This window comes from Armigeres subalbatus, chromosome 3, assembly GCF_024139115.2.
Source record: "Armigeres subalbatus isolate Guangzhou_Male chromosome 3, GZ_Asu_2, whole genome shotgun sequence".
Taxonomy (NCBI): Eukaryota; Metazoa; Arthropoda; class Insecta; order Diptera; family Culicidae; genus Armigeres; species Armigeres subalbatus.
This window is the reverse complement of record NC_085141.1, coordinates 349,953,365-349,979,445: the sequence shown is the minus strand read 5'-3', so window position 1 is coordinate 349,979,445 and position 26,081 is coordinate 349,953,365. Positions and strand designations below refer to the sequence as shown.

The window sequence follows — 26,081 nt, the reverse complement described above, 5'->3', positions numbered from 1 at the left end:
TATCCCGGCCTTAGATTAAAGGTGCGCGGGCTCGGTTGCAGAATTTAAGGGCTTTTGCGGATCCAGCTGCCTCGTCTGGTAAATCGCCTCGCAATACCCAATGCGAAGCTGCATTTTTTCAATGCAATCAAAATAATTTTCTAAAGAGTTAATATCCCCTCCTGTCGTTAATATCCCTTCTCTGCAACGCCAATAGTCCAACCAAACAAGAGTTGATTAGTAAAGCTAGAAGTGTGTGATTTTCAGTAAAAAACCGATGTAAGCATGAATTTTCTTGCCATATTGAGTCATGAAAGTGATTGTGTGCTCATCCATCCGCCACAGCACCAACAACGGTGGTCGGTTTTAGTCGGAGTCCACGTGAGATTCTTCAGCGGTTCCCACACGAAAATAAATTTTCATAATAGTTATATTCGCCAAAACATATACATTTTTGCCATTGCGTTTCCTTTATGAATGACATGTACTGTTGGAATGAAGCCTATTTAACACTATATAAGAAAGTCATAACACGAAACTTATACATTTCATGTCAATCGAATATATTCAGTATGAAGTTTTAAATAATAATCATTACATATTTGCATGAGCTTTATAATCGTATGAATATTGACATCATTAGGTTTGTGTATATATATCATTATTTTAGATTATTATGTACTTGCAAGGATTATTCTCATTCTCAGAATGAAATAAAGAGCGGTAAGCCATCATCAAATCAATGCTTTTATTGGTCTTCCTTTATACATAATCGCAGAGCTTCACTGTGTACCTACAAGCTTGGTGTAACAAAAAAAGAAAATCGCATTACTTTCCTTTGTGGAGGATCGATGGGAAAACAGCAGCGAACTGGATGAAATTTTGTTGCTTTTTTTGGGGATAGCATAAAACTCTTGATTATATTGTCAGTCATCTGGAAATTTTAGAAATCCATTAATTTCATTTAGGAGTACTTATTTTGCAACATAATATTACCTTTTCAGTTGGGGAAATGAAAAAGTCGTTTCGGATGATAAACACCAAAAATCGGCGCTTTTCAATGCTGCCTAATCGTTTGCCTCACTAAATCATCAAATCGATCGTTCTGAAAATAAATTAATACAGCTTTGATAGTAGAAAAACTGTGGTTTTGAAAGATTCAAACAAAATTACCCGATCGAAATTCTCCTTACCTCCTTCTCCTTGCTTGAAACTTGCCCGAGTACCACGTTGTTTTTTTCAGTTCCGATTATAATCAAAAGTATAAGTTTTATCTAATACTTTTTTGCTATTAGACAAAACTTATACTTTTCATGTCGAAGTGGAATGCAATATATGAGCACCATAAATATATTGTTTGAAATATGTTATGAAGATTATATCCCATGAAATGAAATGTATATGTATGGTCATAATGAAAGATATGAATCAAATTTAATTGATAAAATAATTACTTTTTTTTACGTGCAACCAGCGACGTGGGACTTGGCCTGGCTGAGAAAGAAGATAAGTGAAGAAAATGTGTGCACACTACTGACATTTTTGTAACTGCGCGTGTGTTGAAGTTAGTGTTAAGCAGAATTAGCTCACAATTTACGGCCGTTTAGAAATTAAATTGTAATGGACTTGCTAGTGAGCAATAGATTGTGTTAACGTATTTGATTGGTTTTTTTTTATTCAATAAAATCGTAATGAATTTTAGTCGCGTCGCTGAGTTATGATTGGCTCCCATGATTTTTCTGTGCGTTCCCACGACTTGCCACAGAGCTTGAACCGGGCAAACTTTTGTAACGTGAAGTTTTGCATCAAGTATTAGCTTGATTGGCGCTTAAGTAAAACTTTGAACAACGGAGTCATCTGAATTCGCGGCTCGCCTTGTTGATTGGAAATTTATTAGTGGTCCACCAGGGAAGGAACGTTACAAGCTTTCATGTTGTTCTGTTGATTGCGCTATTCGAATTAATTCATGAAAAAAATTTACTTAGGTCCTTTTGAAAAGTTAAGCGAGAAATGCTCTAATTTTTTTTTAAATTTTTGTAAGGTGGCCATTCACAAAGTACGTCACATCCTTACTGGGACGGGAGGGTCTGGGCAGCGTGACGGATAATAAAAAAAACTAGAGGTTCATTACAAGAAGTGTGACGAAGGGGAGAGGGGTGTTGAAAATGGTAATTGTTCTGCATGACGTACTATATGGATCTTCCCTAGATGTTCTTCACCATACAATTTTTGGCGATAAATTCATGCTAGACCATCGTACATCTTCTTGTTGTTCGATTTGAATATAAAGAATTGAACTCATGGGCAGTTTGGATTGTCGTACATGTTCAACGAATTCTATAATGTGTCTTTACTGCAGCTAACCGCAAGTCGAGCACATCTGTATATGGAGGCCCATATACAGATGTGCTCGACTTGCGGTTAGCGGCAGTATAGTGGTGTATCGAAGTCCCGTGGAGCTATTTCAACTCATAGAAATAGTGGGGACCTCAAAGATCTTCATGTTGATTGATTTGAATCTGAGCTCAAAGACAGTTTGGAGTGTCATATATGTCGAACGTATTCTGTGCTGTGTCTGTAACGGTATTACGAGGTACCATGGAGCTATTGCAACTTATAAAATTAGTGCGAACATTGAAGATCTTTTTGTTGACCGATTTGAATATTAAGATCTGAGTTCAAGAACTGTTTGGAGTATCGTTGATGTGTGTGTGTGTGCGTCATCCTCTATCCCTCACCCAGCTGGGGGTGTTGGTCAAGTAGTACTACGAATAATTTGATCAGATCTCATGCTCCGTAATGGTGTCCTTTTTGTTACGAAGACTAGTACTACAAAAAGGATTCCCATCTGAAGCAAAAAAGATTTCTTCAAAAAGTGCAGGAAATGGGATGAACTAATCGTTCCTAACAGGTACAGCAAAACTTCACATGGACACCCTTATTCTTACTAAGTACTCAGGGAGTAGAAGGTCTAGAAAAGACACCGTTACTAACTTAAGTGTGAACTGGATATCTGGGACTCCCACAATATCCGCAGCAATAGTAGCAAACGATGCCCTGTACGTATTTAGTGATAGATTTTTGAAATATATAAATTGTTGCAGCAATCAAAGTTAAAATGACAAAGAACTGGAACGTACTCACCGATATATGTAGTTCGTCCATTATCAAAAGACCTCCAAGACCACATTTCCTGGAATTTTGCACTTCCTATCCTTCATTGCTTCCATTGGAACGGTAATCACAACACAATACCCAACTGCGGTGAATGTGGAAGCTGTCAATGTTTCTAAACGATTCGTAGCTCTGTGAGTTTCGGTAGCTGTTAGTGTCAAGGCCAAGGCTGCTGCTGTCACTGCCGCAGTCAAATTGATACACCTCAGCAATACTTCCAGTGCTTCACACCAAGTAACTCTTTGGTAAACAAATTATAGTCCTGAACAACGCTCTCTAAAAGTAAATGAAGGTTCAAGCTTATCAGTGGCTGCAATAATTTTTTTGTCGTCCTATTCAGACGCAAAAGTTTCGTAAATGGAAATTTAACTATAATTTTCATTAGAGACAATAGCTGCCTATATACAGATTAATCTAGATTTATACTTTTGGTAAGTCTAAGGAAAGATTAATTAGAATTTATACCTAAAAAAAATGATGAAAAAACTAAATCCTGTTTATTATTAAACTAGTCGACCCGGCAGACGTTGTCCTGCATAGTAGGCGAATATGCGCGTTGTGAACTTCCCATGCGAAATTCCCATACAAATGTTCATTTTAGCTTTTCACGATTTAATCAACTTTACTAATGATTTCCGAATGAGGAAATATCATATAAACATTCAGTAATGGCATTAAAAGAAAAGACCTGGGACGCACTCATAGATCTCCTTCGTCACTAATCAGCTGCAGGATTCTACAGGGCACGTATACCGACGAAGATATCGTATTTCCGACAAAAATCACCAGGTTCAATAAGCAGCGGGCAGCCATAACTTGATAATAACGTTTCATTCACTTTTTTCCCTGCTTTTTGGGCTAACCAATAAAATCTTTTTCGATATAGGGCAAACGATCCGATAGTCGTGGGCAAGATGAATACACAGCTAGGTGTTTCAACCTGCCAAGTTTATGGACGAGAAGAAGGCGGGGGTGAAAAATTCATTTTCGATGCAAAACATAAACAAACTGGCTGGCTCTCCCATACTAAAATCCAAGATGGCTGAATCGTGAATTTGGCAGATTGGAACACCTAGCCAAGATGAATAAACCACTAGGTGTTCCAATCTGCCAAATTCACGATTCAGCCATCTTGGATTTTAGTATGGGAGAGCCAGCCGGTTTGTTTTCGTTTTGCACTGAAAATGAATTTTTCACCCCCGCCTTCTTCTCTTCCACAAACTAAGCACATTGCAACACCTAGCTGTGTATTCATCTTGCACCTAGCTGTGTATTCATCTTGGTCGTGGGTGCAACCCATTACGTTCAATGATAAAACGATATGTCAACATACGAAAGAAGTGAAAACAGCATTGGTTATCTTCAAAAACTGGTGAATATCTAGAAAATACCTTATTAAAATTTCGCCTGTGCACCAATAGTTGCGGTATTGTTCCTATAGTTGCGAGTCCCGTAAGAAAACAATAGGATTCGTAACTATAGGAACACGAATTAAAGAATACCGCAACTATTGGAACAGCGTACCAATAATTGGAGTTGTTATTTTAGGACGGAATACATGAAATACATGAGACGGAAGCATTTTTACAAAAGAATAGATGGGTAACGCTTTCGAATACATATCCAAGGTAAGCGAAATGAAATTTCGTTTAATTCTAGGAAAATTATTGGTATTGGAACGTGCTTAGTTCCTCCACTATTGGATCATTTACCCTAGATTGTACATTTGTAATAATTTGGAAAAAAATCCTTCACAAAAGAAAACAGTCACACGTGAAAAAAAGCTTCCATTCAGAGCGGAGCCTACTCTGATTCCTCAACTGTTTGGAGTATCGTTGATATTGGAAAAATGCTGGAAAGGCGCGGGATGTTATCAGAAAGATCAGAATATGGTAAAAAATGGTGTTGATTCCTTAAAACATCAAAACTAGAACTCGAGGATAAAAAAGACAAAAAAAGCTCAAGGGTAGTTTGGATGCTCTAGATCATCCTAGTGCCCGTAACCTGACTTGGGCAATATGTTTCCTGGATGAAACAGTTAATTTTGAACATTTTTGCTGAAAAAAGCAAGGCTCTATCTCTTAAAACTGATTTATGACAGCTGATTTTCGTCTTGGGTCATATATGACTTGGTTAAGCTTGGAGTAGAAATCAAATATATTAAAGACAATCACGCTCCAGCACCTTGCGTGTTTAGGGGCACAAATCGCAAATATAATTGGTTATTACTGATTCCTGCATGTTGATTTTTCAGTTATACACACTGCATCACGCCTGTTTTGAATTTGGTTTCTAACGTATTTCGTTTTAAGACTGAATATTGTAAAAAAAATTGCCCCATACTGAATATCGTTGAGGCTGAAAGCTTGAAATGATTGTCAGACTCCGCAATGAATGTGTTTACTTCTATTTTGACCAATGAAAATGAAGAGTGACGCTTCAAACTAATTGGAACAACGCGATCGTTGGTTCATTAGCCTTGTTGATGGAACAAAGTGATGTAGTTGGAGTTCTCATGAACGTCAGATTAACAAAAGTTCGTTGAATACAAGTAACACATTTTCTAAGCTGGCGCGGCTTTTCCTATCGAACCGACTGTAACGCATTGGAAATGTTGAGCCTCATCAATAGAGACCAGTTCCGATCCAGAGTAAACCCATCCATTTCCGTTTTAATTAAACCGGCCCTTCGTTTAGAAAATTTCCGCCATTGTGCTCAAACCTGGTTCAGGACAATGGGGGCCTTATTCTACTCGCTAACAGCAGCTCCGCTTCTTTCCATTATTGTATCTTGCCTGCACAGACACAGACGATAATGCCACCAAAGGAAGGGTGGGGTGCATTCGGTGTGGTTCACGTTTTGAAAAGCGTCAGGAAAATTGCACCAGTGTTGCTGAAAATCGTTGTGTTCTTTTCAGCAGCCGCCATCAGCTCAGCTCGTTGAAATTGTATCTATGGGGGGCTCCTGGTGGTGGGTTCCTACCCAGTTATGAAAGGCCGGGCCCGTTTGAATGCGGCAAAAAGTAGCATTCACTAAATATTGCGCGTTATCATCGCCGTCATTATTATCGAGTTTTTGTTACAATAGTCACACAGCTACCGCACAAAACAGAGAGCAACGAACGAGGAGCCATCCGTTAGTCCAGGGTGGAGTTTAGGAAACGTGAAGTTTCAATATTTTTTCGATTTTGAAACATTTCAATGGATCAACAACAGATCTCGAATTCTAATTTCAATTAGAACACATTATCTACATACACCCAGGTTTTTTTTTACACGGTTGGAATTCATTAATTTCTCGGTTATACTGAATTTTCACAGCTTTTTAAATACCCCCTGAATTTTCTTTGATTTTTTGTGAATTTTTTCGTGGGGTTAACTTATTGTTTCATTGACGCTGAAGGTCTCAAATGACTAAAACCAAACCGTGTAAAAAAAAACCTGGGTGTATGTTAATTATGATCACAACCAGTAAAGTTTTTTTTTTAATTGGTAGATACGCCGAATACTATTTGCACTTTGCAAATAGTTGCATAATAACATTTAGTAGAGCGACATTGTGCCACAACTAAACCAATATATAGATCTCTTGTAATTAGAAATCTTCAAAGTTCGGATCTGGCCATCATTCGGGTGCTCCGAAGAAAATGTAACAAGATGACTAGTTCCACGGGACGGACGGGAAAAAGGGGGCGAAGAAATCTGTTTTTCATTTCCAACTAAGCGAATACTCCTGCTGAGGAACTAGGAAGCAGGGAAGAGGCTACCCCGACGTGGCGGAGGAACACACTTTTCTCTCGCCGAAAACCAGTCAGCAGACATTGTGTGAGTGGTATTATTATATGCTTGAAAATAATGATATTGAAGTTTTTTTTCGTCTTTCCATTCTGATTCGCTTTTTCCGTTCGAGCAAAAAGAGGCGCACAGCATAATGGAAGCCGGGAACAAGTGCGCCCTCCCTCCCACGCGCTGCTGGCTGGCTTTGGCTGATTGTGCCACGTAGCGACGAAGTTTGGGGGAAGGGGGGCAATGGATGGAATGCCGGCGAGTCGTTGAAAAAGAAACGAGAAAATGGTTTTTCTTCTCGTGTGAAAAATTTGAGTTTCTATGCCTTTCGAAGTTGGACCGGTGCGCGCGGTGCCTTCTTCGATAGATAAGCACTGGTGAATCCGACGTGAATGATGGGGACCGGGGGAACTGGGGCTGGGCTGGTGGGTGCTGAAAGAAAAATGAATCGAGTCGAGCAAAATGGAAAAGTTTTATTTGCAATTGTTGTGTTGTTGAGTGCTTGTGCTGTGTGATAATGGGAAAATAGGGAAAAATGGAAACGAATAAAATGTTGAAAATGTATGGAGCATGCTTTTTCAATTCGAATGGGCGAAGGATTTTTTTGTTGGATGTTATTTTTGGGTGCGGCTATGTAAGACGTGTTGCCGGTTATCGGTAAAAGGGAAAAGAGGAAGTTGCTCGATGTTTGCCGGGATAGGAAACAACACACCTTACAAATATATGTGTTGAGGGAAAAGGATTTATTGTTATCGAGTTTTTTTTTGCGTAATATTATGTGAAATTCTTCATTGTTAGCAATTTGATTGATGACGTCTATTCCTAGATGTTTATGGCTGACAACAAAAATTTTGCTTGAACATGACAAATACAGGAAAAGATACAAAGTAGGAAAGTTGATCGGACCTGGAATTGACCCCACGACCTCCTGCGTATGAAGCAGAAGCGTTAGCCATATCTCCTCCAAGTCAGTTATAAAAGGGAAGAAATAATGAATTATTATGAAAAAAAAACCTTTTTCCGTAAACAGGCAAGAAGCGGAGATAATCCTTTTATTAAAGACAGCCAGTCAGGGTTTGTGAAGGGAAATTAAAATTCCGAAACATACTGCCCTTCTGAGGGACCTTCTTTAGTCGTGCGGTGAGATGTGTGTCTGTAAAGCAAAAATATGCTAAAGGTGGGTGGGACCGACTCCTGGTCCGGTCTAGGAAATTTCCCTGAACAAGAAAAAATGCATTTATGAATGCAAACAATTCGTAAACGTCCCTGGGCCTTCGATAGCTTCATTAATCCTTAGAAGCTTGCAAGTCATTACGAGACCCACATACGTATTTAAAAATCCGTTTTTTAGCAACAAGTCAAGCTTCATAATTTTGCATATATGAAAATAAGCGAAATCATGATATTCTACTTGTTATTAAATTGGTTTTATTACTGATGCAAAAATGACCCTTTTTCACTATTGATAAATAAAAGTATTTACTAATCCGGAATATTTTGAAACATGTCAAATAGGTCGAATAACTAACAATGTCGTAAGCAAGGCTCATCTTTAACTGATAAAAAAATGCCTATTTCCCCCAGCAGCATGTCGGAACATGTCCAACTTGTCCAGAACTCCATTACTTGTGTAAAATCATGAAGTGTGAGATTTCGCAAGCGAGGCTGTATATATGATTTTTTTTAACACATTTATTTTGAAGACTACATTAATCAATCTGGTACATTACAAATGCGAACAATTTAAAACGAAATCTTATGCCTCTGAAGATTGATAAATTTACATACACAATAAATATGTTTAGAGCCTGGTATCTACCTCTCCTATTCATATTTTTCAATACTGGAAATCTCAGGCTGGTAAAAGATTTCCTTCTACCTATGGTTGTTTCCAATGGAGACTGAACATGATTTCATATTTAGTGCACTGGTGTCCCTACAGGTTGCGAATTTGTATTCTAGATCTTCCTCTGAATTAGGACAGTGCTAACAGCAAGGTGTTGAAATGTTGCGGTTTTGTCGAGCATGTGGAATTTTTCCATTTACTAGCAGATAATACACTGACCGTTCCCTCGCAGTTATTCAAGTTCTTCTACACTCTCCTTCAAGCGAAGTTAGGATTCTTCCAAGCTTTTCCTGTGCTTGTGTAATGTTGTAGCAGACGAGTTTTCTTTCAGTTGTGCAGGAAGGAATTGTATCATCTTGGCGAGGCTCTTCTTCATGCCCGGATTTAGCACCGAAATATTAGCTGTATTCTCCAAGCATTGGGTAAAATAAATAGCAAAAGGAGATTTTTCTCAAAAGTCTCGACGAGTAAAGCGGTTTTTTTTTTTTTTTTTTTTTTTATAGAGGGATGAAGGCAAATCTGCATACAGACACCTGAAATTATCACTCAGGGAGTGGGGTTGGCGCGGTTGGCAGAAGGCCAGACCGCCGGACCCACTAAACCCACCCAAGCCAAGTAACAGAAGTTTACTTGAGTTACCCTCTCTTCTAATGCACAATTCCCCCCGGGACTACCTTTCAGTATTACTTCTGTGGGGAAAAGCAGTACTAAAAGTACTCCTCCCAAAACAACACCTTTCACAGTGCCTCTCTTCGATGTTTTGTCATACGTCTGAGCCCTTTGGCTCCCTTATTGGTGCCAGCAAGCACACAAAAGCGTGGGCCCTTAAGCCCTTTACTTTTTTTTTCCTTGTGCCATTCAGCAACGCATCTACTTTCCTTTTTATTTTTAGAGCCATTTAGCTCTCAACGTGCTCGCAAGCTACTCAGATAGTCCCCCGGCGGCGGATCTACCCTACTCCGACGGGGAGTCCCCCGGCGGCGGAAGCTCCCCCGATACCGACGACCCGCATTCGTGGATGGCTGTTACATTACCAACACTACACATTCACCTGGTATGCATGTTCATAGATCCGCTCAAGTCCTACGCACATTCTCACTTCAACGGGTGACCGGACGAGTGCCGAGGTCAGGCCAAAGATTCCGGGTGGAGATAGCTTCCGGTTCAGTGGTGCCCAGACGACCCGAAGCAGGTGCATTCACGCGGCACTATCTACTCAACTGGTCCCCGGCGGTGGACCTAGCCTACTCGATTAACCGATTTCCATGAACTGCGCCTTTCAGCTTCTTGCTTAACCGATGAGCCATTCAGCTCTCACCTTGGTCGCGGACTACTCGGATAGTCCCCGGCGGTGGATCAATCCTACTCCGACAGGGAGTTCCCCGACGTCGGAAGCTCCCCCGTAACCGACGACCCGTCTCAACGGGTGACCGGGCGAGTGCCGAGGTCAATCCAAAGATTCCGAGTGGAGATAACTTCCAGTTCAATGGTGCCCCGACGACCCGAAGCCGGTACATTCGCACGCCACGGTCTACTCGGCTGATCCCCGGCGGTGGACCCAGCCTACTCCGATAACCGAATTTCATTTGCCTTGAGCCATTCAGCTCTCACCTTATTCATTGAGCCATTTAGCTCCCGCCTCGATCGCGATCGCGAACGACTCGGATAGTCCCCGACGGCGGATCTAACCTACTCCGACGAGAAGTTCCCCGAAAGCGGGAGCTCCTCCGAACCCGGCCGTTTCGCCACGTTCTGCGGCTACGCGCTCGCCGCAAGCTGAATACAGTTGCGACGCTGTCGTTCCCATCCATTATCGACATATATATTCACGACTTCCACGACTCATGGTCCGCTATCCGTAACGGCTGCCTGCTGCTGCTCTATGCGCCAACTTCGTTGCAGGATGTCGGCTATCCTGGACGTCGCTCTTGCAACCGCTCTCCACTGTTCTGGGTTCTGGCACATTTTTATGACGATGTTATCGGTGTTGGTGTCCGTTCCGCATGCCCCCAACATCGCACTCCTCTCCGTTTCGAACCGAGGACATGTGAACAGGATGTGTTCAGCCGTTTCTGTCACGTCTGGGCATTGCGGACAGGTGGGAGAAGCCGCGTGACCAAACCTGTGTAGGTACCACTTGAAGCATCCATGGCCTGTTAAGAACTGGGTCAAGCCAAAGTTTAGCTCCCCATGAGGTCTGCTAATCCATGCCGACACACTTGGGACTAAGCGATGGGTCCACCTTCCCTTAGGCGAGTTGTCCCACTCTCTGCCATTTGGCTACCGTTGCTGCCTTTTTATTCCTTCGAGCGTTATCGGTGCCCCTGAGGGCGTAGCACTCCTCGTCTTCCTCTACCACCAGTTTGATAGGCATCATGCCCGCGAGTACACATGCCGCTTCGCGAGATACGGTGCGATATGCGCTGATAACTCTCAGGCACATTAGCCTATGAGTACTCTCCAGCTTTCGCACGTTGCAGTTTACGCTCAACGCTGACACCCAAGCTGGTCCTCCGTATCGTAGTATTGAAACCGCCATGCTTGCCAGCAGCTTGCGCTTGCTGGAGCACACCCTAGAGTTGTTCGCCATCATCCTCGATAGTGCCGCTATCGCCGTCGACGCGCGCTGGCAGGCGTAGTCGACATGACTTTTAAAGCTCAACTTATCGTCGAGCATCACCCCCAATTGTTTCAGAGATCTCTTGGAGGTGATGTCACAGCCGCCGACTCTAATTGTCGCCTCCTGAACCGATTTCCGATTGTTAACGACTATCATCTCCGTTTTATGATGCGCCAACTGTAGCTTCTTGCTGCGCAACCATTCCTCCACTAGGCTGATCGAATAGGCTGCAGTCAATTCGACCTCTTCGACGGATTCTCCGTACACGGTCATGGTTACGTCATCGGCGAATCCCACTAACTTGACTCCTGGCGGGAGCTTCAACCGCAGCACGCCATCGTACATCACGTTCCACAGCAATGGACCCAAAATTGATCCCTGTGGGACACCTGCCGTGATGGGGGCGGTAGCCAAGCCTTCGTCTGTCTCGTAGATCAATAATCGATGCTGAAAGTAGCTTCCCAGAATCTTATACAGCCCTACCGGTACTCCCAGCCGAAGCAACGAGTTCGCGATCTCCATCCAGCACGCACTGTTGAATGCATTCCGCACGTCGAGTGTTATTACTGCGCAGTAACGTATACCGCGCCGCTTGCATTCGATGGCGACCTTTGCAGTGTCAACCACCGATTTAATGGCACCCAGAGTAGACCTTCCTCTCCGAAAGCCGAATTGCTCGCTCGATAATCCTCCTACCTCCTCGACGTACGGCGACAGTCTGTTCAGGATCAACTTCTCCAGTAGCTTCCCTACCGTGTCTATAAGACAGATTGGTCTGTACGCTGAGGGGTCTCCTGGTGGCTTGCCAGGTTTCGGTAACAGGACCAAACGCTGTCTCTTCCATATATCCGGGAATGTCCTCTCGTCCAGACACTTCTGCATGGCCAACCTAAACATGTTCGGGTTAGTCGTTATGGCTGCCTTCAATGCCATATTCGGGATCCCGTCCGGACCAGGTGCTTTACTCGGGTCGAGGGACTTTGCCACCGTCAATATCTCTTCTACCGTCACCCTCTCCACCGCTTCATCATTTGCTACCCTCGCTGCTGGCGGCCAGTGGGTTGGGCCGTGTTGCGGGAATAGTGCCTCGATTATAGTCTTCAGCCTCGTTGGACATCGCACGGGAGGAGCCAGTGCTCCTCTTGTTTTGGCCATCACCACCCGATAGGCGTCTCCCCATGGGTTCGAGTTGGCGCTCTGGCACAGTCTGTCGAAGCAGGCTTTCTTGCTTTCTTTGATGGCCTTGTTTAGAGCCAGTCTCGCTGCTTTGAATTGCTCGATGCGTTCCTCCCTCACTTCCGCCAAGCGTGTCCTTTGCGTTTTTCTTCTAGGCCGGAGACAGGCTGCTCGAAGGGCTGCAATTTCATCGCTCCACCAGTATACCTGTGGCCTGCAGTTCCGTGGTCGCACCTTCCTCGGCATGGTCGCGTCACAAGCTCGAGACAGGACCGCAACCAGTTCGTCGCCGCTTAAACTTCCCGTGTTTTCTTCCAGACCCATAGCTTCACTGAAGGTCCCACCGTTGAAGTGGGCGACCTTCCACGACCGGGTTGTGGGAGTAGCTCTCCGGCTTTCTTCTTGCCTCGCTGCCTATCCTGTACCGGATAGCTAGATGGTCACTGTGGGTGTAACCGTCGTCGACCATCCACTGCATATCACCGACCAAACTTGGACTGCAGAACGTTACGTCTATTATCGATTCCTCCGTTTCGCTGGAAGGTACTTTTGGAGCCTTCGTTGCACAGCACGACATCCAGCTTGGCGAAAGCCTCTAGCAGCGTTTGCCCTCTCCGGTTAGTAAAGCGACTTCCCCACTCTATCGCCCACGCATTGAAGTCTCCTGCAATTACTACTGGCTTGCTACCCACTAGGTCTGATGTTAGCCGATCGACCATCTCGGTGAATTGTTCTATCGGCCACCTTGGTGGGGCGTAGCAGCTGCAGTAGTACACTCCATTTATTTTCGCTATAACAGTAAAGCGGTTTGAGTTCATGCATTGGAAGGTGCAAGTATAAGCCCCCATGTCTTACTAGAAACTCTGGTTACGAAGTCATACGTGCCACTCTTCCACATCAATCGAGATATTTTTCTTATGACATCGCCCAATTGTAGTCGATTAACTGTTTCAGTTGAAGAATGTTACACCCAAAATGTTGATTGATTCCTGAGTTCTTGGCTAGCCAGAGTTGCTTTCTTCCCGCTCTGGTCCCAGGTTGACTGCAAAAGTTTTCCCAATGTTGAGTAAGGATCCGGAGCACCTCCTGAACTCCCGAAATGCTTGTTGAATTAATCATCATCAGTGATCACTATAAACGATTAAAAATAACCATTTTCCCCGGAGACACCAGGTTCCGGAACATGTTCAACTTGTTCAGAAACCCTCAAAATGAGATCCATTGATCATCTTTTGCAAAAACCATGAAGTTTGAGATATCCCAAGCAAGGCTTCGCAAATGATCAAAAACTAGCCATTTTCCTCTTAGGGAGGCACTGTTCCGGAAGATTCCGAAGTATGTCCAACTTGTCCAGAAACCCTCAAAATTTGCTACTTTGTATTGTTTTGTAAATTGTGGTAAAGTTTGAGATGTCCCAAACGAAACATTACAAATGATCTAAAATAGCCATTTTCTCCGGGGGCACAATTCCGGAAAATTCCGGCACATGTCTAAGTTGTCTTGTTTTATAAATAATGAAGTTTGAGATGTTGCAAGCTGGGGTGTATCACTGATAGAAAATGGCCATTTTAATCGACGGACCAGGTATCCGAAACATTCCCGAGCACGTTCAACTTGTCCAAAAACTATCAGAATAGTTCCAATTGATCTTATTTTGCCAAATAATGAAGTTTGACATGTCGCAAGTTGACTTAAAGTAGTGCCAAACAAGTGTTCCCACTGGTGCCAAAAAAACTTCCACAGTACACCCCGGAGTATTTCCGGAACCACGTGGCCAATCCAAAATATTATGCCATTTCCAGAAACAGGAGATCTGAGGGGTTGTTTTGAGGGGTAGATTTTTACGATCGGTTGAGCAATGCAGAAGTTAGGACTTTTTAGGTGTTTATATGAAAGCGTGAATCATACGTTCAGGCTTTGAATGTCAGTAATTGTGGAAGTGTAAGAATAGGCTGCTATTCTGACTATGCTAATCTGAGAAAATGGCAATCTGCTGAGTTCTGCATCATTCTTATCTGGAAAAATGTCAATCTGTTAAATGCAATATCCCGCATGCAATATCCCGACAATCGTCGTTCAGCCGAGCAGGTTATTTGGCCGAAGAAGACCATTTGGCCAAATGATCGATTGGCACTGCGAAAAGTGAGACGTGCGAAGTGAGAAGTAAGAAATGATGAGTGAGAAGTGGAATCCCACTTTTGGTTTTATGGTTCATGCTAACGTAAAAACAACACGACACTAATAAAACGCGACGCGAGACAAGACATAACACTTTTTTGTTTTTACACTCGTCAACAAATTTTTTTTAAAATTATCTTTTAAGTCGACCGGTTTCGGGCACGATGATGCCCATCATCAGGACTATGTCCAACCTTGGTTGGACATAGTTATTAACTGCGAGGTTTCTAAGCCAAGTTACCATTTCTGCATTTGTATATCAAGAGGCTAACACGATGATACTGTTATGCCCAGGGAAGTCAGATAATTTCCAAGCCAAAAATTACCTAGACCGGCACCGAGAATCGAACCCAGCCACCCTCAGCAAGGTCTCGATTTTCAGCCACGCATCATATCGCACGCCTCACTGAGAAAAGTGAGATGAGCTCATTTTGAGCTTTTGAGCTCAAATTTCTCACTTCCCACTTTTCACAGTGACCCTTTTGCTAAATGACCAAACGACATTTTCATATGACCTGCCTGGCCAAACAACTTTTTAGGCCATATCCCTAGTAGCACAGTTCGGATCGATTTAGTTGCAGCAACTCCAATGTGACTGATTTTGGTCGCATATGAGTCACAGTAACTAGTATGTGACAAGTGTGCTACTCGGGATTACTTATTTGGCCTAATGACCAATTCGGCCAATTGTCGGTGAAACGACCAATACGGCCAAATGATCTATTCGTCCGAATGACCTATTCGGAAAAATGACCTTCTCGACCAAATGGCCTATTCAGCCAAAAGGGAAAGGATTGTATGGCCGTAGCGCACTTGGTCGAATAAAACGTTAAATAAATGTTAAAGAGGACATACGGCCGAACTGGTTATATGGCTGAAAAAGTAATTTGGTCGAACAGGACATACGGCCGAAAATGTTTATTGGCTGAATAGGTCATTTAGTGGAACGTGGCGTTTGACATTGTTTGACAGAATGATACATTTGGCTGAAAACATAATTTGGCCAATCGGGTTATATGGCGCAGACGCATGAATCATGAGTTGTATCAAGTATACAAAGAAGAAAATATTGTGAATCGTATAAAATGCGGAGGACTTCAGTGGGCTGGTCACTTAGTGCAAATGTCGGGTGAAAAAATAGCGAAAACAATATTCAACAGAGATCCAGATAGGGGCCGGAGACTTCGTGGATGGCCACGAACACGCTGGCTGCACGCGGTGGAATCGGACCTAGGGACTCTGAAACTGGAGGAACATCTTCCAGGACCGACGATTATGGAGCTCTACAATACGCCAGGCATAGGTGTATCGACGCTTTAGCCAACCAGGTATCCAGGTAGGTATCTTACTGGTATCGTATGATGCCCTCCATGAATGATAATGAACATTTATTACATTATTCCGGAATAACTACCCAAATGCATTATTTTTCAAAGTGTATGTTATATCGGGGTAAAATGTACGCTATGTCGAGTGACGCTATATCGAGTGTACGTTATATCGGGGGTACGTTATATCGAAGATACCTTTACTTATTATAGCACTTCCTCATTAAGTGCAGGTGAAAAGAAAGCCTTCCCAGCTAAAAGGAATACTCAAGAGTTTTCACTCAACAAAAATATTTCCAATAATTAGTAATCGAATTTAATTTATATCGCAGTTTTCTGGAGCTAATTGCGTAACTACTCATCAAGCAGTATTGTTGGTACTGGTGCGTTTTTGTTGGTTGAGATATAACCCTTATCTTTCTTTAGTGGTAAATCTGACCTATATTTTTTGGAAAATATGCATTTTTCAGGGTAGGCCAAATTAGGCACTAAGGAGGCCAAAACCGGTACACTTCTCCTATAGGTATTCTTTTCCCCCTTTCCCAATCGTTTGAATCTCTAGATGAAGAGCCTATAGATAGTCAGCATAATCAATTTGTAGTCGCTGTGGAAAACGAACCAGAAAATTACTTAAGAAAATTATTTTGGGCTTTTTAGTGGAATGTCTTCACTTGTCATAAGACGAGTTTGTACAATCCCATTTAAAAAAGGGAAAGGGACAGAAAATTACCCCGATTTTAAACTCGTCGATGGGCTATTATTCAAGTTTGTAGGTGCCAGATTAGACCTGATGGACTACCACTTTGAGCCAAGCACGCTGCTGATAAGTACTGTTCAAACTTAGATAGGATAGGGACCCTTCTTAGCCGTGCGGTAAGACGCGGGGCTACAAAGAAAGACCATGCTGAGGGTGGATTGGAAATTGTCTCGACTTCCCTGGGCATAAAAGTATCATCATGGTAACTTGGCTTAGAAACCTCGCAGTTAATAACTGTGGAAGTGCTTAATGAACACTAAGCTGCGAGACGGCTCTGTCCCAGTGTGGGGATGTAATGCCAATAAGAAGAAGAAGAAGAAGAAGAAGAAGAAGAAGAAGAAGAAGGAGGAGGAGGAGGATACGGAATGGTCACGAAATGATTCCGCTTCTGAAATTCCTTGAGCAGTACGTAGCTGGCGAGTAGAGTAAATTTTATAACGCTTATAACGCCTACTGGGTGACGTAAATGGAGAGCTGTCTTTTTTCATTACGGAAAAATATTCCGTACCGAAAAGTGACATTTCTGCTATACTAAATCAGCTGTCAAATTTATTTTGGTAATTTAATCAAATTTTCTGTAAACCCATTCCGTATGAGCAGCGTACTAGGTGGTACTAGGCTTTGAGTGGGAACAGTGTGTACCTGTATACAAGTGGAACAGTATTATGAAGAAAGAGTACGATACACATTTTTACAATGACTTCGTAAAATGTGTCGAGATGATCAAGCATAGATACTATTGGCGTATTGGCGTTGCAAGAAAAAGAAGAAGCAGAATGTCGAGCATTTTGAAAGACTTCTCAAAAATTCTAGTGAACTTTATTTAAAAACGGTTATCAGCACGGGGTTGGAAATTTTTAATACTGTGAATAAAACGAAACATCAAGACCAAAACTTTGAAATCCAAATTAAAATTGGCCTCGCATGAGCAGATATCATAAATACAAATCTAGGGTTTTTTTTTTCAAATAAGCGCAGTGGCGCCGGGGGTGGGTGGGACAAGTAGGACTTGTCCTACGCATGAATTTTCCTGGGTGGGGCAGGCAAAGCATTGCCTTCACATGATTATGATAAGAACATATGAAGTCATTAGCTGGCAAGAATCTGTGTGTTATCAAAATGTGATTTTTTTTATTAAAAGACAGGAACAGACCACAAGTCGTACAGACTGAACACTTAATACATAGCATGAGACAACGGATAGGAAAAACACAGAATTTTTTGATCACGAAAGGTATCCTCCTTACCGGGCGGGAATCGAACCCACACTCCCTAGAACATGGGTCTAGACGATTGACGTCACTTTAGCCGCACGGCCAGGAAGCCCACTTAAAAGCCCATTTTAAAGTTAATCAGAGTTTTTAGAATAACCTTAGAGGTTTCTGGGATCCTAAAGGAATAGAGTACTGATTGTTCTTTAGGACTATGGGGTCTGAAACAATGATGGTTTTGATCAAATGATCAGTTCAGTCAGTAGTTTGTCAATACGTATTACCTTCTTATCTGAAGATTTTTCAACAACTCTGCCTATGATCGTTTTTTGAATATCACTAATAACGGAGGTTTAAGTTACTGCAACTAGCGCTTCAAGTCCTTAGTCTAAAAGTTTTCCCAAGGTAAAAAAAAATGTTGAAATCAGAAAATGTGATTAATTAAAATTTTGTTTTGATAATGATAAATGATTTTTAGAACCCCACGGAAAAAGGTTTTCTACAAACCTCAAAAGATTCATTGAAATCTGAGGAACCACAAACATCACAAAGCCCATTTGAAATCTGGTCGGTAAGAAATTCTGAGCTCCCAAATAATTATTTGACAATCATACGATTTCTAAGAAGGTCGGTTTGAATCGCTAGATAACCCTTCCTGAACGTTCATAAAAATCATAGCAGTTAGCAATAATTGATTGAAATCATTAAAGATTTACACAAATTTCTGTGATGCATGTCTTCTGCTGGAAGCGTGTAAAAATGATCGACAATCGTAAGAGTTCAAATAAGTATGTCATGCTTCCTAGCTCAGTGATCTAGTGGCTATCGCTTCTGCCTATAAGCAGGAGGTCATGCGTTCGATCGCATGCTCATCCCTTTTCTATCCTGTATGTCTTAATTCTTTTTGAGTTTCACGATCTAAAGAAACGACTCCTATATACCTTCCATTCCACACTACAGCTCCAAAACATTCTATGGCACCTATGTACCTCTGTGGTAACAGATGCAGATCTCTGTGGTAACGGGTGCAAGTGATGCTACTTTCATACCATAGCCTAGGCTTGTAATACCCACATTTTTTTGCGAATCGCTTAAAGCCAATGCTAATACCAGAACTGTAGCCCAAACTGGGATTTTCTATTTGACCCACTATTTGACCTTTAAAGTTGAAACGACTAATAGTCTCTCTATTTAGCATATTTTGTTCAGCTGACGTTACTACCAGATAGACATGAGTCCGTTCTTTCTGTTGGGCATATTAGTTGACGGAAATAGTTTGAATGAAGTGCACAATTGCCGTTCCAAAAACAAAGGTCATAATCAATTACGCCAATTTGAAAAATAATCCATAGAAATGATAATGTGAGTTATGTTTAAAGTATGAAATTCAAACGTGTCGACTGCGCCAGAAATGGATAAACAAAGAATAAGTAAATGAGGAGTGAAAAGAATGGACGTCGAACTTTTCACTTCTTGTCCTATCCTGTCGAAGCCGAAACACTTAACGGACGCATAAATCCGGAGGAAGAATCGTCAATGGACTGAAGAGTTTCTTCATTTGATTCACCAAGAAACTCAAAAAAGCCTATCACACACACACATCTTCTTCTTCTTCTTCTTCTTATTGGCATTACATCCCCACACTGGGATAGAGCCGCCTCGCAGCTTAGTGTTCATTAAGCACTTCCACAGTTATTAACTGCGAGGTTTCTAAGCCAGGTTACCATTTTTGCATTCGTATATCATGAGGCTAACAACGATGATACTTTTATGCCCAGGGAAGTCGAGACAATTTCCAATCCGAAAATTACCTAGACCGGCACCGGGAATCGAACCCAGCCACCCTCAGCATGGTCTTGCTTTGTAGCCGCGCGTCTTACCGCACGGCTAAGGAGGGCCCCACACACACATCCCCTCTCTTAATATAATGCTCTACAATTAGACAGATCAGATTCACTGTTCTTTTCTAACGTGTACAATTAACAATCACGCGCATTAACGATCAAATGATGAGTCATTTTACGATTACTTTCTTGTGATATCCAGTTTAGATCCATTCTGAATTCTTTCCAAATCAAATGTATACTAATCCAAAACAAATTCAATCTTAATCCAATACAAATTTAATCCTAATCCAATCCTAATCCAAATCTAATCTCAAAACAATTACAAATACAATTCCAATGCAATCAAAATCCAATATAAATCTAATTTCAATGGAAATCCAACATAGATCTAAATCTGATTCCAACTAAACCCAATCCAATCCTAATACAATTCTAAGCCTGCCTGAACTCAATTCAAATCAAATCCAAATCGCAATGTAATCTAAATCCAGTCTAAACCCCATTGAAATTCATACAATGCAATATCTAAATCCAATTCCAATTAAATCCTTATTCAAATTTATCGAGATTCAAGTTAAACTATCCAAATCCATTCCGAAGCTAATCCAATTACGATTATTTTCATGTCTAATGCAAATCTCATTCTAATGCAATCCTAAATGCAATCTAAAAATCCAATTCAAATCTATGAACAATTTAATGCAAATTCAATCTGAACCTAATTCAAATCCAATCAAAATTCAATCGAAATGCAATCGTTATCTAATCCGCATCAACTCCAAATTTAATCAAGCCGAAATCTAATCCAATCCATATTCAATCCTAACAAAATTCAAATCCCATCTCAATCTAATCCCAATCGAATCCAAATACAATTAAAAATTCAATTCATATCCAACTCAACTATAATCCAAACTCATTTCAAATCCTACCAATCAAAATAGAATTCGAATTAATCTCAAATTAATCCAAAGCCCATCAAATCCACACTCAATGTCTATCTTGTTTGAATTCAATTAAATCTCAATCCAACTTCAATACAATTTAAATCCAAATCCAGTCTAAGCTCTCTCAAAATCCATTTAAATTTTAAATCCAAATCTAATCCAAATTCAAATCAAATCCAGCCAATTATTAATTCAATCCAAGTTCTATGCAAATCCAAACAACATCCAATTGAAACCAATCTAAATCTAAATCAAATACAAACAAAGTCAATCCGAATACTTCCTAAATCCATTCAATACAATCCATACCCGATCCAAATCAAATACAAATGGAATCCAAGTCCCATTCAAATTAAATTCGAATCCAATCTAAATCCAACTAAATCTAATCTAAGTTCAATTCAAATTCCTTCCAAATCAAATAAAATCAGAACGTTAAAATTCATTCCAAATTTGATCCAATCCAATCCGAATGCAATCGTAAACTAATTTAAATATAAGTCCACACAAGACGCAATCTAAATCCGTTTTAAAACCATTTTGAATCTAATCCCAAAACCAATCCTTATTCTATCTAAAACAAATCAAATTACTATTCAAAACCAATTTATTTTGAACTCAACCCAAGTTCCATGCAAGCGAATCCGCATCCAATTCAAACCTAGTCCAAATTCAAATGCATTCCAATCTAAATCATTTCTCAATCCATTACAGTTCTAATAAAAATCAAAATCCAATTCAATTCCAATCAATTCTAAATTCAATCCAAGATCAGTCTACATCCACTTGGACTGGTTTTGGTCCAAATGCAAACAAAATCAAATTTAATTCTTTTCAAGCCAATGCAATTCAAATAAATCTAAATCCAATCTGAATCAAATTTGAAACCAGCCAAAATCACAAGACGCAATCTAATTCCTTTCTAAAACTAATCTTAATCAAATCCAATACAAAACCATTCTAAATTATATCAAATCAAATCCAAATGCAATCGAAATCGAATTGAGCATGAGCATGAGCAGGATAACCGTACAATTCGTAGTTGCTACTCCGTGATTGACTAGAACTTGCGAAATTGCACAGGGAACCAATTGAATGGAGCTTGGGTTTTAGCTATCATTCTCAATGTGCAAATTTCGGAAATTCAATGCATTTTACTAATTGACTAATTGACGGCACCGGCCACGTCCTTACGGTCATCATGGGAAGGAAGGATTATTAGTTCAACTCTCGTTGCTACTAGAGACCGAGTATACCTCTGCATCTCCACGATAGTCTTAGGATAGGATATTGTGTTAGTATGAAGGGATATATTATCTGGATTCACTTTGGTAAGTGATGCGATCTATGGGACAGGAATATATGAATGAGAATTGGAAGTGCTAGAGTAATGAGAAAGTATTAAAGTGAATTCTAATGGGATTCATTTTTTACAATTAGAATTTGAATGCTATTGGATTCTAATACCACGCACACGTCTACCACACCATCGCTACCCGCACATTAACCTCACACATTCTTACTTGTATGAGGCCTGCACGAGCATAGCGACCGTATATAGCATTCGTATGCGGGTACAAATGAATACCAATCTATTTTTACATTTTATTTACTGCTACTAAGTAACAGGCAGCTTTTTATAACAATTCTATATTTAGAATCATACTTGATCATACATACAATGAGAATTTGATATGCAAAGAGATTGAGTTATATGATTAATGAAATTATCTAATAGGAAATTGGAAAGGGCCAGGGATCAAACCCTTAATCTCCTGCTTATGAGGCAGAAGCAGTGACACAAGGCCACCAAGCACCCTCCCAAATGCAATCGAAATCGAATTAATTTCAAACTCAATTCAAGTTCAATTCGATCCGCATCTCATTCAAAACCAAACTAAATCTGATTCAACACTAGTATAAATTCAAACAAAATCCAATCAAAATCTTTTCCAAATCCATTCCAAATATAACCCAATTTCAATCAACCAACCAAAACCAACTAAAATTATATCGAAATCAAATCTAAATCCAATCTAAATTTTATCCAAATGCAATTCAAATCCGATATAAATATATTACATTCCCAATCCAAATTAAATACAAACCCAATCGAAATCCAACCAATTCCACACTTAATCATAGTTTAATGCAAAGCTAGTTCACATTCAATCTACTCCAGGATTTCATTTTATATTTTAGGACCTTCGGATTGATTTTTGCAAGAATTCCTTCGGCAATTCTTTGAGAAATATTTTTATAAGAAATTCTCCCAGGAATTCCTTCCAAAAGTTATAGAACAAAATTCTAAGAAATTCCTGTGAAATTTCTGAATGAATCCCTGAAGGATTTATGAAAGGAAATTCCATCATTCATAGATTTCTCCAACAATTTCTTAAATCATTGCTTCAAGATTTTCTTCAGACTCCTTCAGGGATTAATTTGAAAAATCCTCCGGAAACAACTCCGGAAGTATTTTAAAATTAAATTTCAAATTCCTTCGGTTGATGCTTCGAAAATTAAAGGAAGGAGTTTAAAGAACCACTAGAATTTACCTCAGGAGTTCCTTCGGAATTCAAAACTTCCTCCTGAAACTATTTCGAAAATTCTTTAAATCATTCATAAGGAAACACATTTACGAATTCCCTTAGCAATTTCTTCGGAAATACCTTCCGAAGCTCTTTTAGAAATACATGTAGAAAATATATATTATATTCCTTCGGGAATTAATTCAGGAATTCCTTCGGAAAGTCCTATAAGTACTCCATCGCACTAAGGGGAATTCTCATAAAAATCGATGGCCAAAAATATTTTTAAGTGAAAACTGTTTCTATGCAACATGTATTATGAGGAGGAACATCCAGGAACTCTCTTTCAACCCTTTAAGGGCCATCGTTAAACCTTCAAAAAAATTTATAAGCGAAAAAACAAATTTTTTCTCTATTTTTTTAAACATATTTTAGAAAACAAAAATGAATATTCTCCCACAAAGTTTATGGTTGAACAACATTCAAATGCTGTAAAATAAGGATGGTTATTTATGCTAAAATCTAAATGTGCTAAAATCTAACTGTGCGTTATATCGAAGTTTAACATGGTTTAACCGTTTAACCGTATAATGAGATATTTGAATTCTCCATATTAAATAATTTCCATGCAAACTTGAAACGGCTTGTGTTAAATCAGTTTTAATCCAAATCAACTCAAATTTTCGGAGAACACTTAGAACATGTAACAGAATTAGATGAGCGTTGTGGAGCAAAATTGATTTTTAACAACTCTAATAAATATTTATACATTTGAATGTTCGTTTGAATAAATATTCTCAGCAACCATCGCATAAACCCAATTCTTGTTACTGCACTAAGCAAGCGGAAACGTCATCTTCAAAATCCTCAGATATCAATAAATAAATACATTTTTTACACAAAAAATGGAATCATCCGAAAATCCAAAACCAGCTATTTCGGCTAATAAAAATCATGAAGATCGAGAAGAGCGAGTATGTGTCCGGTATGAGGGCAGGCTGTTCTCGATTCCCCGGGGGGACTACGAACGCCGCATTTCTGAACCAGTAAGCTGCTCCGCATCATATCGCAACATTAGTTATTTTTGAAACCTATCATTTATTTCAGGATGGTAACAATATTCAGTTAGTATATGCTGCACCAAAATTTCGCACCAAAAAGCTTGCATTTGAATTGGGTGACAAACATGTTACAGAAGACCCTTCGACAGCGTCGCTTTTTCAATCATCGACAAATGATCAACTCGCAGCATCTACCGATAACAAATCTTCTTCATTGGAAAGCATTCTCTCACGAACGGCCAGTGGCGTTGCGTTAGGCAAGGAGAGTTTTTCTGAAAAACCTGCAGAGACGTACCAACAGAACATGGAAATGCCATCTACCGAAAACGTACCGTCAAAATCATCGAAAGTAATTGCCAATAAACTGTACCAGCTTCGATCCAGCGTCGTAAGGACTATCGATCAGTACATACAGCACATCGAAACGGAACAAGAACCAACGGGGCCGGATTGCTCAACGTTGCACCCGGACGGGGATGGATCAATGATGCTGGAATACCGAAAGCGGAATATGCAGGTGCTAAAAACGGATTCGTTTGTGCGCGCCAAGAAACAAATTCGAACCAAGTTGTACCGGGAAATTGATGCGTTGGTTAAACGCTTGCATGACCTGGAATCGGCGGATTAGGTGATAACATGTTTTTTTAATAGTGTTTTTATTTTTTATCCGTTTAAATATAAATGTTTGCAGAAAAATTATATGTACTGGGAATCGGCATGTATATTTGGCAGACTATTGTTCGACGACCTGTCCAAAACGGAAATTTTATCGTCCACTTTTTTCACCAAAATATCATAGATGCTCAAAATGGTGAAAACGATTGTAATCGTTTTGGCGCATTAAAATATCTATTATTGATTTTGAAACCTATACAGGTTCTTAATTCTTGCCAAATATGCTTGTTTGTATTCTAATAAGTTTAATGTATTCCTGTTTGGGAACAAGATAATTGAATATCTCATACGCAAAACAACATTGACAACAAGGAGCATATAGAGACGACAAATATTACTGTCCTTCAAGAATTAAACTTGTGAAAAATATGCTATATTTGAGAGGAACAAATTCAATTGTTTGCGATGCAGAAGTTTTTGGAAATATTATCGACTTATAATGAAGAATTATGCAATCCGAAAATTGGTACACATCTCCAGTTTTGGATCCTTCACGGTCGTCATAGCCGGAATTATTTGATTGTATAACTAAATATTTTGAAAGCCTATTGGAAACATTCCCTGGAACATATTTATATCTGTTTGCCATTAGTTCATAGACTACCTCTTCTATTACTTATGCAGTAAGTATCTATATGTTTCCTTCATGTCGAATCTTCATTTCTTTCGAAACGGTTTTGCGCAACGAATCACTATACTACAGTACAAAAAAAGCACATGGCCACTAGAAAATGAACGACTGTCGGCTAACACCGTCATTCAATTCATAGCATCGCCGTCGCGAAGATGGTTGGACGTGGTTAGCACCTGTCCCTTCTGTTTCACGATGACAAAGACGACGGCAACGATTGGTATTCATCATGGACGCATCAGCGCTCCGCTCGACTCAGATAATTCGATTATTTATGGCCACAGCGAGTGTGACAAAGGGAACAACCAAATTGTAGAAACTCGAAAGAAAAAAAAGGA

The 26,081-nt window shown here is 40.3% G+C and overlaps 1 protein-coding gene and 1 long non-coding RNA gene across 2 annotated transcripts; one reads left to right on the top strand and one right to left on the bottom strand.

Moving 5' to 3' along the window:
• Positions 1 to 783: 783 nt before the first annotated feature.
• LOC134223160 (uncharacterized) lies at positions 784 to 1,407 on the bottom strand. The gene is made up of 3 exons (XR_009982465.1): positions 1,153 to 1,407; positions 976 to 1,084; positions 784 to 913 (listed from the first exon to the last, which is right to left on the bottom strand). It is a non-coding gene; the product is annotated as an uncharacterized LOC134223160 (long non-coding RNA).
• Positions 1,408 to 24,215: 22,808 nt separating this feature from the next.
• On the top strand, positions 24,216 to 25,136 carry LOC134223159 (uncharacterized). The gene is made up of 2 exons (XM_062702299.1): positions 24,216 to 24,422; positions 24,484 to 25,136. Exons 1-2 carry the CDS (start codon positions 24,282 to 24,284, stop codon positions 25,063 to 25,065), a joined length of 723 nt encoding a protein of 240 aa, XP_062558283.1. The 5' UTR covers positions 24,216 to 24,281; the 3' UTR covers positions 25,066 to 25,136.
• The last annotated feature ends 945 nt before the right edge of the window (positions 25,137 to 26,081 follow it).

Excerpts from the sequence above, each read along its gene's own strand:
- LOC134223159 (XM_062702299.1), top strand. The coding sequence starts at position 24,282 with ATGGAATCATCCGAAAATCCAAAACCAGCTATTTCGGCTAATAAAAAT. Across the intron at positions 24,423-24,483 it reads AACGCCGCATTTCTGAACCA|GATGGTAACAATATTCAGTT; the intron begins GTAAGCTGCTCC and ends CATTTATTTCAG.